Raw genomic sequence first — 15,637 nt, forward strand, 5'->3', positions numbered from 1 at the left:
TTTTGGGCTGAAGCAATCAATACAGCATGTTATGTTCAGAATAGGGTACTTGTAAACAAAAGGCATAACAAGACTCCATATGAAATTTTCAATAAAAGAAAGCCTTACATCAAGTTTTTCAAGTCCTTTGGTTGCAAATGTTTTCTTTTGAACACTAGAGATTATTTGAAAAAGTTTCAAACTAAGTAACTAGATTGTTTCTTTGTTGGATATTCTACTCACTCAAAGGCATACCGAGTTTATGTGAAAGATCACATTAGTGTGATAGAGTCATCTGACATCATTTTTAATGAAAATCAATTCAACACAGTCAGTGGTGCAACATGGCTGTTTGATATAAAGTCACTCAAGATTTATTCTAAAGACTTTGATGATTCATTCTACAAGACCAGTACACATATTGAAGAGACTAAGATGAAAGAACTGGACTTGGAAGAATTGTAGGAAAAGGTTGCAAGAAAAGAATAGGAATATACTTTTGTGAAAAGCTCCTCAAGCAATGCCATTGAACAAGATGAGGAAGTAAGCAATCAGGACATTTCAAATGTACAAAATGATCATGTTCAGAATAGGAGTGACACATGCAACCAATCAAATGAAGATGAAAATGATTCCACAGCAAGATTTCAAGACTTGTTTCGAAGCTTGAATCTGGGAAACAATGGTGCATCTACTTCAGGACAAACCAATGATGAAGCACCAGAGTTTCATGATGCAGAAGCTGATTTGATCATTGAAGAACCTGAACTTAATGAATCAAATCTTGACACAAATTTGTCTACAAATATGATAATACAAACTCCTACTGTTGAAAAGAATCATCCTGCTGAAAATATCATTGGTGACTTGCATAAAAGAGTAACAAGGAGTCATTCTGAGATAGCAAACATCTGTCTTTACTCTTGCTTTCTATCCCAATTAGAACCAAAGAATATTGCTCAAGCCTTAAAAGACAATAGTTGGGTAGAGGCTATGCAAGAGGAATTGGCCCAGTTTAGAGATCTACACGTGTGGGATCTTGTAGACAAGCCACATGACAGATATGCAATTGGAACCAAATGGGTGTTCAGAAACAAAAGGGATGAAAGGGGTTTGGTGATTAAGAACAAAGCAAGACTTGTAGCACTGGGATGTCTTCAAGAAGAAGGGATAGACTTTGAGGAAGTGTTTGTACCAGTTGCAAGACTGGAAGCCATAAGAATATTCCTTGCGTATGCTGCCTCAAAGAACATAAGAGTATTCCAGCTTGATGTTAAATCTGCATTCCTAAATGGAAAGATTGATGAAGAAGTGTATGTGGCTCAACCACCAGGTTTTGAGGATCCCATGTATCAAAACAGGGTGTATAAGTTGAACAAAGCCCTTTATGGATTGCATCAGGCTCCTAGAGCATGGTATGATGAGCTGTCAACTCATTTACTTGAAAATGGTTTAACAAGGGGAGCCATTGACAAGACACTCTTCTACAAACGAAAAGGGTCAGATTTGCTGCTTTTACAAGTCTATGTTGATGATATCATCTTTGGATCTATAAATGAAAATATGTGTTTGGAGTTTGAAGAGGTGATGAAGTCCAAGTACAGCATGAGTTCCATGGGAGAAATGAACTTCTTTTTGGAGCTACAAGTTCAACAAAAGGATGAAGGGATTTTCATTCACCAAACTAAGTATGTGCAGGACATTTTGAATAAGTTCAACTGTCATGATTACAAGACTGCTTCAACTCCAATGGACACCAAAGAAAAGATGATAGCTGATGAAAAGGGGGAGTCAGTTGATGAGCATGAATACAGAGCCAAGATTGGATCTCTGATGTATCTGACTGCAACAAGGCCAGATATCATGTTTGCTGTGTGTGTGTGTGCTAGGTTCCAGTCAAATCCAAAAGTCTCCCACATGAATGCTGTTAAAAGAATATTCAGATACTTGAAGGGAAGACCAGACTTAGGGATTTGGTATCCGAAGAACCAATCCTTTGATCTGATTGCATATACAGACAGTGATTATGTTGGATGCAATATGAGTAGAAAGTCAACATCAGGTGGATGCCAGTTTTTGGGAGAAAGGCTAGTGTCATGGCAATGCAAGAAACAGACTACAGTATCAATCTCCACTGCAGAAGCTGAATATGTTGCTGCATCTGCCTGTTGTGCACAAGTTCTCTGGATTCAAAATCAGATGCTGCACTACGGTTTGAATTTTCTAAACACCCCTATTATGATTGATAATACTGCTGCATATTTTACTGTTAAGAATCCTGTGCAACATTCTAAGACTAAGCACATTGAGATCAGACATCACTTCATCAGGGATTGCAGTGAAAAAGGTCTGATTGAAATGCAAAGAGTTGATACAAGTGATAATTTGGCTGACTTATTCACCAAACCACTTGATAGAACCACATTCAACTTTCTTTTGAAAGCCCTGGGGATGATCAACTCTGGTGAAATCTGATTAAGGATGTGTGCTTAGTTGGGTGCCTCTATGTGCTACTTGAATATTTTAGAAGAGGTCAAACATGTTGAATGTTACTGAGTATGTTGCTGAATATGTTACTGAATATGTTACTGAGTATGTTACTAAATTTGTTACTGAGTATGTTAAATGTTATGTGAATTAACTGTTTCTATGTGTGTCTCTCTGTGATAACTGATGATTTTATTAGAGATAACACATATTGATTATGTTTCAACTAAATGTTGATTGAATATGTTTTGATTATGTCACTATTTTGATGTTAACTGATAGGTGCTTAAGTAACTATCTGTGCAATTTGCTTGAAATTGATGGTAATTCTTGACTATCATGTTAACTGATCTGATGTTATGATAAGCAGTTTGATCTGTTTAGGTGAAATTAAATGCTTATGTGATGTCATGAGTAATCAATGTTTATGGTTACTTGAATATGTTCTTAATCTGATCTTCTGAAGTTGTTAAGATATGATAGACATTGAATGAGAGTACAGTCTGTTTTTCTTGATGATGTTAAGAATGATTAAGATTTGAGTGTGTGATGCAACTGTTTGTGTCAAAATGTGTTTTATGTCAAAATTAAGTGATTCAATGAAATTAATAATGAATTTTGCATAAATACTATATTTTGGTCAAAACATGAGCAAGTTGATTAATGGTGTAGAGATATGATAAGATTATTCAGTTCAAGCATTCAAGAAGCTTAAAAGAAGGATTTTTTTAAAAAGGAAATGTCTCAAGTAGTTATTTTTGCTGAAAATTATGTCATTTGCCCAGTTGGAAGGACATGCACTTGTGTATGTTTGGTCCTTAAACCTCTATAGATTCAAAGGATAGCCATTGACCTGAAAACTGAATGCATTTGGGGCAATTATGACTTGTTTCTTATTTCTTCACTTAAAACTATGTCAATAACTCTGACTTTGACAGGACATATATTCACATGTATGTTTGGTCCTGTTGACCACTTTTGGTCAAAACAGGATAGCCATTAACCTGATAAGAAAGAGATATTGGGGTGATTAAATATTAAACTGTATTTATTGGGAAATGATAGTACATTGACTACATAGCTGATCATATGGAATTAATAGGCTAAAAAGACCTTAGTATAGTCATTGACATGTATGGTTGCTTTCCCATGATGATGTAAAATCTAAGGTGATATAAACATAATGAATATGCTAATCTTTATGTGGAGATGCATAGTTGTTTTGCATGTCTCAAGATAGATCTCTCCGAATGATACGGCAGAAAAGTGATTACCCAGTCATACGCGAGCCTGTTGCTATTTGGTCAACCAAAGTGAAACATTTTTAAATATGACAAAGAACATGCTGAAAATTTGTGAAAATATCAAAAACAAGGGGAAGAATGAATAAATCACCAAAATTTGATAAGTGTTTTAAATATTTTATCAAACAAGAGGGTTACAACAAGAACTACAAAGATGCTGGCAAAATCTGTCTCATCTTGAATGAAAGGCATGTTGCTAACTGTAAGTCCAACGTTCAACCTCTATATATGTTTGAACCTAAAAATACAAAAATACAATAAGTTCTGTCATACAAAAAAAAAAACTATTTTTGACCAAATACAGGAGGTTGGAGTCAAATTGGGGTGATCTGGGGAAAGCCAAATAAGCTTTGAGAAGAGATATGAGGCATTATAGCACAGTGTTGACCATTATTGCATTATGCTCAAATTGAACTTTAATCATATCACTAAAGAAATGAAAATCATGCCAAGTTTATACATGCTGTTAAACTATCTATGTTGTCATAATAATGCTGAGAGTGAAGTAATGAGATAGCTACTTAGTCAATATGATTCCATTCCTGAGATCTTTTCAGTTTAATTAAGATATTGTTTTGAAATGAATTATAACTGAAATTTTATCTCTAAATGCACCATTTGCTCTTAAACTATGTTCTGAAATGATACATAACTTAGAAATGTCTTTGACAAGTGGTTTAAGTCAAAAAGTGTTGCATTTTGTCTAAAATAGGTTGAATATGTAAGTTCGAGTAAGGTTTGATGCTTTATAACCTTATCGAGCACAAACTGTTTGAATATGTATTTTCGGGTAAGGTTAATGAATTATAACCTTTCCGAGTACAAAACAGTTGATTATGTGTGAATATGTAAGTTCGAGTAAGGTTTGATGCTTTATAACCTTCTCGAACACAAACTGTTTGAATATGCATTTTCGGGTAAGGTTAATAAATTATAACCTTTCCGAGTACAAAACAGTTGATTATGTGTGAATATGTTGTTTCGGGTAAGGTTTGAAAATTCTCAAACTTTCCGAGTAAGATTAGTCATGTTTGACTTGTTTATGTGTGAATATGTTGTTTCGGGTAAGGTTTGAAAATTCTCAAACTTTACAAGTAAGATCAGTCATTTTTGACTTGTTTATGTGTGAATATGTTGTTTCGGGTAAGGTTTGATAATTTTCAAACTTTCCGAGTAAGCTTAGTCATCTCTGACTAACTTTATGATTTTCGAGCATGCTTTGAAGTATTTACACTTTTCGGGTAGAGTACACTGTTGCACTCATTTTCCCGAGTAAGCTTGAAGTCTTGAGATGATTATGTGTTGAAATATAGCTATCTTTTAACAAGGAATTCTTGATTCGAGCAAGCTATGCATGTTATATGCTAGTTTCGAGTAAGCTATGCATGTTATTGCTGATTGTGTTTCCAAGCAAACTTTGTGAACTTAAGTGAGTACACCGAGTAAGCTTTGTGTGAATATGTTGTTAGGAAAGACTTATTAATCTTTCCGGGCACGCTTTGATGTTACTGTTTAAGTTTGTCATTTTTCGGGTATGGTTTGAAATGTTGAGTTTCCTTGAGCAAGGGAATACCTGATGATTGAATGTGTTTATCCTAGCGAGCTTAGTGCTAACTTAGGATTTTCAAGCAAGCTCTACGAAATTTTAGTCTATAGCACACTTAAATGTTTGTGTGTTTAATTTCATTCTGAGCATGCTCTGTGATATGTGTGTTTATGATTTCTTTGAAATTACAAGTGTTTTCGGGCAAACTTTGTTTTCCGAGCACACTTTATGTTTCGGATACACTTGTGTTCCTTCAATATACTTGGTAATTTCAAACTTTAACTTTCCGAGTACACTGTCTGCTAGAATTTCTTTTCGAACACACTTTGTACTATATGAAAGTTATTTGGGTATACTTTACATAAGATTGTTGTCCGAGCACACTATTCATTTGAAAGAGTGCTCGAGCACACTATGTATACAAGCATACTTGAATGAATGCGTTGATTGAATATGTTAGTTAGTATGATCAAATTGATTATGATTCTTATTAGGGTTCATGCTAAATAAGTTTTAATTTGAATTTGAGAAATCTTTGTGAGGATCTTAATTGATTCTTAGTAAGAATGTTTATTTGATAACTATATTAACTATATTTGATTATTTGCCCTGTGATTAATTTCTCTAAGATATCAAGTATTTCGGGTAAGGTTTCTTCATTATGTCTTAACTTTAAATTAATTTACTTGATCGAGCATGGTTTGAAAATAAAAGAATTCGGGCAAACTTTGTATATTCCAAATTGAAAATTTGAGCGAGTAAAGTTTGACCGAGTAAGGTTTGTTAGTGGAAGTAGACCAAGTACACTTTGGATATATTAAGCTTTCGAATAAGGTCTTATGATCTTAAATGAAATTAAATGTTTTTAATATATCAAGTGGATAATGTTACTGGGTGACAGCTAATAATTCACAAAATGACAAAAAGCATTTTAAACCCACTTTCAAAAAGGTATAAAAGAGGGACTTAAGAAAATTTTTCAACATTATTTCCCTCTCTCTCTCTCCTTCCACTACAAATTCTCACGCACTAAGAAACATAACCGACTTATCAAATTCAACATTAATCCAAACCCTAATTTTTATCAGCTTCATAATTCCGACTCGGTAAGCATTAAAAATTATGTTTTCCGATCACGAGTAGATTGTAATGTGACTTGATTATGTATTTGAGTACTGACACTCTGTTTATGTGTTTAGGTTATTAATTTGTCGAAGAACAGGTTCATGAAGATTTCTTTCTTTCTTCTTCATTTTTATAACTTGAAATTATCTAAAGTATTAAACTTTATGTCTAATTTCACTTTGAATGTGTTTGTTTATGTATTACAGATATGGTAGAAAACGAACCAAAGTATGTTTTTGAGCCAAAGCACAACATGTGAGCGTTACTACAAGTGACACCAGAGAATGATCCTATGGCTCGAATGATATTATGGATGGCACGGTCAAACATCAGCTTTGCACTCACTGAAAGCCCAATTATTTACAGAAATCTCTCCTCGGATTTCTGGAGATCAGCAGAGCTCGTTGAAGATGTGAATGGAAAACGAATAGAAGCAACCGTGGCCAGACAGGAGATTCAGATCACTGAAAGGATGATCAGAAGGTGTTTGAGACTGAATGACGATGATCACAATCACATAAACTTCAATACAAAGCACTTATTTAAGAATTTTAAAGAAACGATGGTGTATCAGGGAAATGTCCATGAAGGACAGTTTCAGAAGGGTCTGTTTCCGATGCTATACAGATTTCATATTCATCATATTATTCATGGATTTGCTCCGAGGAAGGGATCATGGACTCTGATGAGTCATGATCTAGCAAATGCCACAGTTGGAACAATCTTTGATCTGCCCTTTAACTTTTCCAAGATGATTTTTGAGGGGTTAGTGGGGAATCTGAAGAAACTAGAAAGAAAAAGATTTTTGCAGTACCCAAGATTCCTGTAGATCATATTCAACAGCACATTACAAGATTTACCAACAATTGGAGTCACACATAAACTGCAAGATCCTGATGCTTACAAGAGAATAAAAAATCCTGGTGTCTCAAATAACTTTAATGCAAATGTTCCGTTTGAGATCTTACCTTGGTTGTTAAACCATGATTTGGCTATAATGCCTGTGCCTGAGCTAAGCTCAGAGGAGGAAAAAGGGGGTGATGATGATAGTGCTGAAGGAGACTCTGATGATGATGTTGATGGCAATGAAGGTGGAGATGGTTTGGAGATGGGGATTATGGCACCTGAACAGGGGGAGCAAAGAGAAGAACCTGAACAACCAATTCGAATACAACCACACTCACCACCACAGACCTCACCACATCAAACACCACTTCAAACCCTTACCCTAGACCAACCAGAAACATCCACACATCAATACACACATCAATCACCAACACCACAAACATCTACCACCAACCAACCTGATTTTGAACCATTTACTACATCAAACCCTACAAGTCCACATGTTGATATGTTCCAAAGAAATGTTGAGTTGATGTTGGAAAATGATGAGTTGAAAAGACAAGTTGAGGAGGTTAGGGATGAGAATGTTGAGTTGAGAAGAAAGAATGAAGAGATAACTAGTGAAAATGAAATGTTATTGAGAAAGTTAGCTGATGCTGAAATGAAAATTCAAACCCTGATGCAGGAGGTTGAGAAGACCTCATCTGCCCCAAAACAGGGGGAGAATATAGATGATAATGATGTGGTTATGACTGATGCTGTAGGTGTTGAAAATGTTGATGGTTTGAAGATGATCATGAATGATTATGATGATAGTGATGAAAATGAAGTAGAAGTGAGTGGAGAGGAAACCAATGATAATGAAAATGAAAAGTCAAAAGATGATGAGAATATGTTAACAGAAGAATTGACTGAGATTGTGGATGAGGAAATGAGTGTGGAGAATTCAAATGTGAATGCCACTACTGAGGAACTGGTAAACACTGAGCCTGAAGATGATCAAGAGGCTAGTTCCAAGAGGGTAGAACATGATTCTGAATTAGATCAACTGTTCAAAGAGATTGATGAGTATGAAACTTCTGATGAAGAAGAAGATGAAGAGCAGTTGAGAAAGAGAAAAGAAAAAGGTAAAGGGATAGCAACAGAGGAAGAACCGGTTGTGTATGTTGAAAAAGATGTAACTTTTAAAGATGATGCTGCTGCTGCTGCTCTTGAAGAGCAAGAAAGAATAATCAAAGAAACTTTGGAGAGTGAGAAAATAGCCCTATCACTGACTCCAGAAGAAAGAGCAGAGCAAGAAAATCTGATCAGACAAGCCAACATTGAAAAAGAACTGACTGAAGATGAGACTGAATAAGAAGTGATAGAAGAACTGATCAAAATGAGCAGGGTTGTGGAAGTGGACAACTCTCTGGCTTTGGTAGTAAGCATGTTTCAATCCCAAAGTCAAACATATGAAACTGATAAACCAGCCAATGTGAATACGGGTATGATTCCTGAAGAGGAAATAGGTGAGTCAATTGCATCGATGGCTGCCAAGAAATGGGCTGAACAAGTGAAAGAGGATTTAAGAAAGAACCCTACTGGTAACTGGCCAGAAAGAAGATTTGAAAAGACTTATGAGAGAAGCAAAAGAACATCTGAACAAAGTCCTATCAGGGCTACACCTTTGCAAAGTCTAACACCTGGTGAACATATATAAGGTGTCCCTGATGTAACAACTAGAGATGAAGAAGATCATCCAGCTCCTGATGAACCAAAGATAGATGCTATGAATGAGCTAACAGAAAAGGATGACTCTGAGAACTCTGATGATGACAATAATGATAAACCTGAGGATGATGAAGGGAAAATTTGAACAACAGCTAATGTTATGTCCCCACAAGTTGAAATGACTGATGTACACAGGGCAAACATTAAGCTGAGTATGTTGGAAGCCAAAAGGCTGATGGAACAAAAGAACAAAGATGCCAAGAAATACAAAGATTATTTGAGAAGACATGGTTACTCTGAGAAAGATTTGGCACATTTCTCTTTTGATGAACTACAAGATTTATACATTAGCGAAAGAGAGAAAGTTGTGGAAATATGTGTTAGAGAAAATGAGGAAATTGAGTTAGAAGAGCTGAAAAGAAAATTCAATGGTATGTGTGGATATTTGTTGGAGAAAGGCATGAAGCCTGAAATTGTGAAGAACTTGGATAAAAAGACAGTTGTGGATCAGTATAACAGAAGGAAAAGAAAAGAAAAATCTACAAGGGTCCAAGCTGAAAGCACAGTTCAAGCTGAAACAACTATTGAGCCACCAAGGAAGAAAAGAAGAATTCAGACAATAAGGGAAAAAGAAAAGGAGAAAGTCAAACATGTTGAAATCCATATTGTTCAAGAAGATGTAAAACCTGAACCAGAAAATGAACCATTCATGCCTTGGGAGAATGAGGAAATGATAAACATCCTAAGGAACATAATGATAAACAAGAAAGGGATGACTGAAGAAGACTTTAATGTGTTAGAGAAAGAGGATTTGAAGATTCTCTTCTATCTTCAGAAGGATGAGTGGGAAAAGGCCATGAGAGAAGGAGAGAATCCAAGATATTATGCTGATGGCAGATTTGTACCTGCTGGACTGGCAAGAACTCCAGGAATGATAAAAATGTTAATTGAACTGGAGGCAGCAGGAAATGACATTGTGGAGATAGCCAACCTTCCTACTGAGATGGTGGAAGCTATATATGTGAAGACATTCAACTTGGGACCTCAAAAGCCCAAGAAATCAATTCCATTCAGACCTCCATTCCATCAAAGATTTCCTAGAGGAAGAGGACAAGGAGAAAGAGGAGAATCAAGCAGCTCAGTACAACATAGAACAAGACCACAATCTGATGTGGATCTACCCAGAGAGCTGTATTATGATTCAGTCACTGATTCCCTTAAAGTGATTATGGAGAGCAAGCCATTAAAAGAAATTGTGGTCAGAAGTGACTTCCGTGAGTATAATGAAGATCAATTAGGAAGAATGGCCACACTTCACTTGTATGACTACAGAAACAGGGACAGATCAGCAGGAAGACAGATGAATGACTTGTCAAAGTATCTACATGAAGAAGCTGATAAGGGATTCAAGTTTTTAAAAGAAAAAAGAAGTTGGAGAATGATTCAACTTCGCAGATCAAAAAGGTCAGAAAAGCTGAAGAAAATGGACAGGGCTGAACTGAACTACTAGATAAGTGTCCGAGATCAGAATCCACTGTCCAACATGGATACGTGTATAACCTTGGGAAGAAGAATGAGAAGGCCAAACTATACAGTGCAGAAGAACGGTGTCATTACTGAAGTGGAATACAAAGAAGACACTGGTTACTATGTGCTGAGGAACTCCGATGGAAAAGCTTTGGGGACAATCAAAAAGGATGCAGATCTGACATGCTTACACAATGATAATCTTACAGATATAAGAAACTTGGTGATACCAGAAGGACACACTCACTAACAAGTGCTCAATATCTTCAGAGAAAGAGCTGCATCTGTAATCCAGCTGAGAAGACAAGCAGCCTACAACGAAAGAAGAAGACAAAATAGATAGATTAGGCTTTGCTATGTAATGTCTTCGGACAACTTTTGCTTATGTAATTTGATTATGAAATTTGACTTTTAATTTGATGTGTATTTTGCTAAGTGTAAGTAACCATAGAGTGTTTTTGGTCAGCTGAGGTGTTCCAATCTAGGGGGAGATTGTTGGGTCAAGAATTTGACCCAAATGAGGAGATTTGACCTAAACAAGGAATATGGAAGATTGGAATCTTCTCAACCTCCTTAGAAACTGCTAAGTATTGAATCCGAGCACACCTTGGGCCTTCGAGTAAGCTTTTACTTAGCCGAGTACGAGATTTTACCTTCCGAGCAAGGTTTACTTCAAATAGTCTTCTTATGTGGATATCCGAGCAAGGTATGCTTTTTAGTGATTTCCCGAGTAAGGATCATTGATTTGGCATATCCGAGCAATGTTCACTTTGTCAAGCAGGGTTGTTCTTCAAGACCAAGTATTTTGCTCTTCCGAGTAAGGTATGGTCAACCAAGTCCAAGAAGCCAAGTAATTGGAAGACCGGGCAAGGTATTCTTTAATAATTATGGTCCGAGTATACTTGATGAGTTAATAGAATATCTCTAAGTTATTTCGAGTAAGGTTCTGCTCAAGTAAGGTATGTACTCCCGAGTACGCCTTATCAACAAGTTGTTCAACTGACAATGAGCCGAACAGGACCATAGAAGAACAAGGTTGCTCGTAAGGATTTGTCGGGCAATGTTTGATAAGTCCAAGAAGATTGAAGTCTACTCGGTGAATATTTTACTTGGTAAAATATTCTTTAAGTAAAGTCTACCCGGAAACTGATTCCGAGTACACTTCTATGTTTACAAAGTATGAAGGAAGGCCGAGTACACTGCGTACTCGGAGACTGAAGATTAATGAAAAGCCTACCCGGAAGACTTGTTTTACACTTAGTTTTATTTTTGAATATGTATTATCGGATAGGGTTTCTAGAAGGAATGACAGCTGTCTTAGGTTGGCAGGCCTATAAATAGAATATTTAGGGCACGCCGCCAAAGACACACAGAAAGAGGAGACAGACAGAATACATACGACACATTAATTGAGAATATTTTTGTGTGTGACGACTGTCCTAGGATTCCTTATAAACCGTAAATCGATTACTCCTTTTGTATGACTAACATTATATAAATGGAAATCTTTTGGGTGAATCCTGTGTGTGTCTTCTATCTTTGAACATTCATTGCAACTGTATGTTTGTTATTGATTCCGCCTTTAACAAACGGTCATCTTTCTAAATATAGTAACCCGTCATTAACTCTCTTGTCAACACGATTAATTTTGTGTGAGTTATGACAAGATTGATTAAGATCCGAGCCGAATCGACCATCATAAGTGGGACCTGACACTCACCAACCAGAATTTCAAGCTCCAGAAACCCATGTTGAACCAAGTGCACTCACTACTGAGACACTGATTCAAGATCAAGCATTTAATGACTTTGTTCGTAATTTTGATTTTGAGTCAGATATTCCTCACACCGGTGAGGCTGATGGGCTGATCAATGTTGCTCCCTCCAGTTCATCAGGCCCAGAAAAAAAAGGTCAGTCAAGTTCAGGTGTTTCTAATAAAGTTGCCCAAATTCTTGCCATTCAAGAAACATTTATACAGAATAAAGGCAAGGACATTGTGTTAGAAGATGCTCCGGTTGATGTGCAAGCACTCCAATGTCGAGTTTTTGAGCTCAAATAAGATTCAGTTGTTAAAGATGTTCGTATTTAAGAGCTGGAAGCAGGCAACTCTGATAAAGATACCAAGATTAAAGAACTATAGTCCAACATGGGAGAATTAACTGCTTTGTATCTTGACCTCCAACAAAAAATGTTTCAGAAGTTTGGAGATGAGTTTAAAGGTAGTGATGATGTGGCCTCTAAAACGCCCAACGTTGATCAAGGTGGCAACTCTACTACTCGTCCTGTAGAGAACATTGATGAGTCTGAGACACTGAAACAATATATGGATGCACCACCAATCTCCAAAGAAAAGTCCGATAGAATTCAGAAAAGGTTGTTGGTGATGAAGAACTCAAATCAAAATGTCCAATCATCAGATCATCCAGAAAGATTCATTGTCACTTTCCTAAAAGGCTTCTCAGACAAATATGGTGATCGTTCTGGAGTTGTATCATGTGGCTTCGATGCTGAAAAAGAATATGTGGTGGGTTAGGAGGAAGACCGGGACCACCAAGTATTACAAGAAGATAAAAGATTTCGCTTCCTGGACTAAAGTAGATCTAAGTGACTTAATAAGTTCTCTTTTTAACAACCCAACCAATGATAAGCGTGGTACAGATTTTGGAACTTTTTGAGAAGTCAAGTTGATAGAGGCTTTCCTAATATGACAACTGATGAATCTATTTTGAAGAAAGCTAAGGGTGTCAATGAACCAAAGACAGGGAAGACAATGGTAAAGGTTATGTGGCCTGCTACTAACAAGGCCACTCACATTCCTGTACCTGATACAATTCCAGATGGCACCTTAGACAACATGAAGTTCTGGATGGATGACAGTGTAACTGCCACCGTGGTCGTTAAATTACAAGATGGTAAAAGGCAATATAGATTTGTTGAGCTAAGAGATTTGTTGAAGTTTGGAGAAAGGGATATTAAGACTCTCGGTACGTTTCAGATAATCGTTGATCCAATCTTTGAAACGGCTGCTAAAGAATTCACTGGTATGGTCGCTTCCATTATCAGATGCAAGTTTTGGGCGGGCGCGTTGAAAGATGCTGATATTGACTACATGAAGCATGATTAAAGACCAAGCTACAAACCAAGGGGGGGATTGTTGGGCCTAGTTTTGGATGGTTTTTACTTAGTCTAATTGTCTTTGGGTTTAGCATGTATGTGGGCTTGGGTCACAGGTTTATTGTGTAAGCCGAGATCTCTTAAGAGATCTCGGTGGGCTTTTGGTTCGTTTTGGCTTAGGTGTTTTGGTTCCCTAAATATAGTGCATGTATTCTATAGGGTTAGGTTGTTCGTTCATTGGTGTTTTGATCGTCTTAGAGTTACTAGACGCGTGAGTATTGTAAGTGCTTAAGCACCCGACGTATATTAATAATACGTGTGTTTTGAAGCAATCCCGTTGTTACGTTCTTGTGTTTACTTTTGTTCTTGATTCACCAAGTGTTGGTATTCCGCACCAATACTTGTTTATTGATATCATAATTGTAGTGATCCAGATTCGGGACTTACAAATCCGATGGAATTCAGTATTACAACATGCGGATTTGGGTACCTTGTTATGGGAATTTGCGTGAATTGGTCATGGACGAGGCACACAAATCTCGGTATTCTGTGCACCCAGGTTCAGATAAGATGTACCAGGATTTACGAGAACTTTACCGGTGGCCTGGTATGAAAGAAGAAATTGCTAACTATGTAGCAAAATGCTTGACATGTGCTAAGGTAAAGGTTGAGTATTGGAAACCATCTGGTTTGCTTCAGCAACCAGTAATCCCTATAGGTAAATGGGAACAGATCTGTATGGATTTCATAACCAAATTACCTAAGACTCCTAATGGATATGATACCATTTGGCTAATTGTAGATCGTCTGACAAAATCAGCACATTTTCTAACCATTCGCGAGTCTGATAAGATGGATAGATTAGCTCGGATTTATATTAGGGAAATTGTCGCCCGCCTTGGGGTACCAATTTCGATTATATCGGACCGAGATGCTCGATTTACTTCAAATTTCTGGCAGTCATTACAAAAGGCGTTGGGTACACGCCTAGATATGAGTACAACTTACCATCCACAGACTGATGGTCAGAGTGAACGAACGATACAGACTTTGGAAGATATGCTTAGAGCCTGCGTCATCAATTTTGGTAAGAATTGGAAAACTCACTTACCTTTAGTTGAGTTTTCCTATAATAATAGGTATTACACGAGTATAAAAGCAGCACCTTTCGAAGCTCTGTATGGACAAAAATGTCGATCACCACTCTGTTGGGCAGGAGTTGGTGAAAGCCATCTAACTGGACCTGAGATAGTCCACGGAACGAATGAATAAATTATGGAAATCACAAATCGTATGAAAACAGCCCGGGATCGTCAAAAGAGGTACGCTGATAAATGTAGGAAACCTCTAGAATTTGAAGTTGGAGACAGAGTACTTTTGAAAGTATCACCTTGGAAATGTGTTATCCGTTTTGGGAAACATGGAAAACTAAATCCGCGCTATGTAGGACCGTTCGAAATTATTAAACGAATTGGCCACGTGGCATATAAATTTGAATTACCAGAACAACTCAGTGGAGTACACAACGTTTTCCATGTGCCGAACCTTAAGAAGTGTTTGGCAGAAGAAACTCTCATAGTTCCTTTAGAGGAATTAGAGGTTGATAAAAAGTTACACTTCGCAGAGGATCCTGTTGAGATTATGGTTAGGGAAGTAAAAACCCGAAGACATAACAAAACACCGATTGTTCGTGTTCGTTAGAACACAAGACGTGGACCAGAGTTAACGTGGGAGCGCGAGGATAAGATGAAAAAAAAAGTATTATCACCTATTCAAACCCAACGATAAACCTTAGGTACGATCTAAATTTCGAAACGAAATTTATTTTAACAAGGGGTTGATGTGACAATCTGAATTTTTTTTTATTTTCCTCTCTTTCCTTTCCAGCCTTTTAGCGACATTATACAATTTTCGGGATGAAAATATTTTTAACAAGGGGATGATGTGACAACTGCCAATTTTCAGGTTAACTTTGTTAACTAAACCCAGTTAGTTA

The 15,637-nt window shown here is 36.9% G+C and overlaps 1 protein-coding gene across 1 annotated transcript; it reads left to right on the forward strand.

Moving 5' to 3' along the window:
• The first annotated feature begins 14,916 nt into the window (after positions 1-14,916).
• Positions 14,917-15,342, forward strand: LOC143561210 (uncharacterized). The gene has a single exon (XM_077049338.1). It carries the CDS (start codon positions 14,917-14,919, stop codon positions 15,340-15,342), a length of 426 nt encoding a protein of 141 aa, XP_076905453.1.
• The last annotated feature ends 295 nt before the right edge of the window (positions 15,343-15,637 follow it).

The sequence above is a fragment of the Bidens hawaiensis genome, unplaced genomic scaffold, assembly GCF_021521415.1.
Source record: "Bidens hawaiensis isolate Kalapana, Puna unplaced genomic scaffold, B.hawaiensis_p1.1 tig00020641_1, whole genome shotgun sequence".
Classification (NCBI taxonomy): Eukaryota; Viridiplantae; Streptophyta; class Magnoliopsida; order Asterales; family Asteraceae; genus Bidens; species Bidens hawaiensis.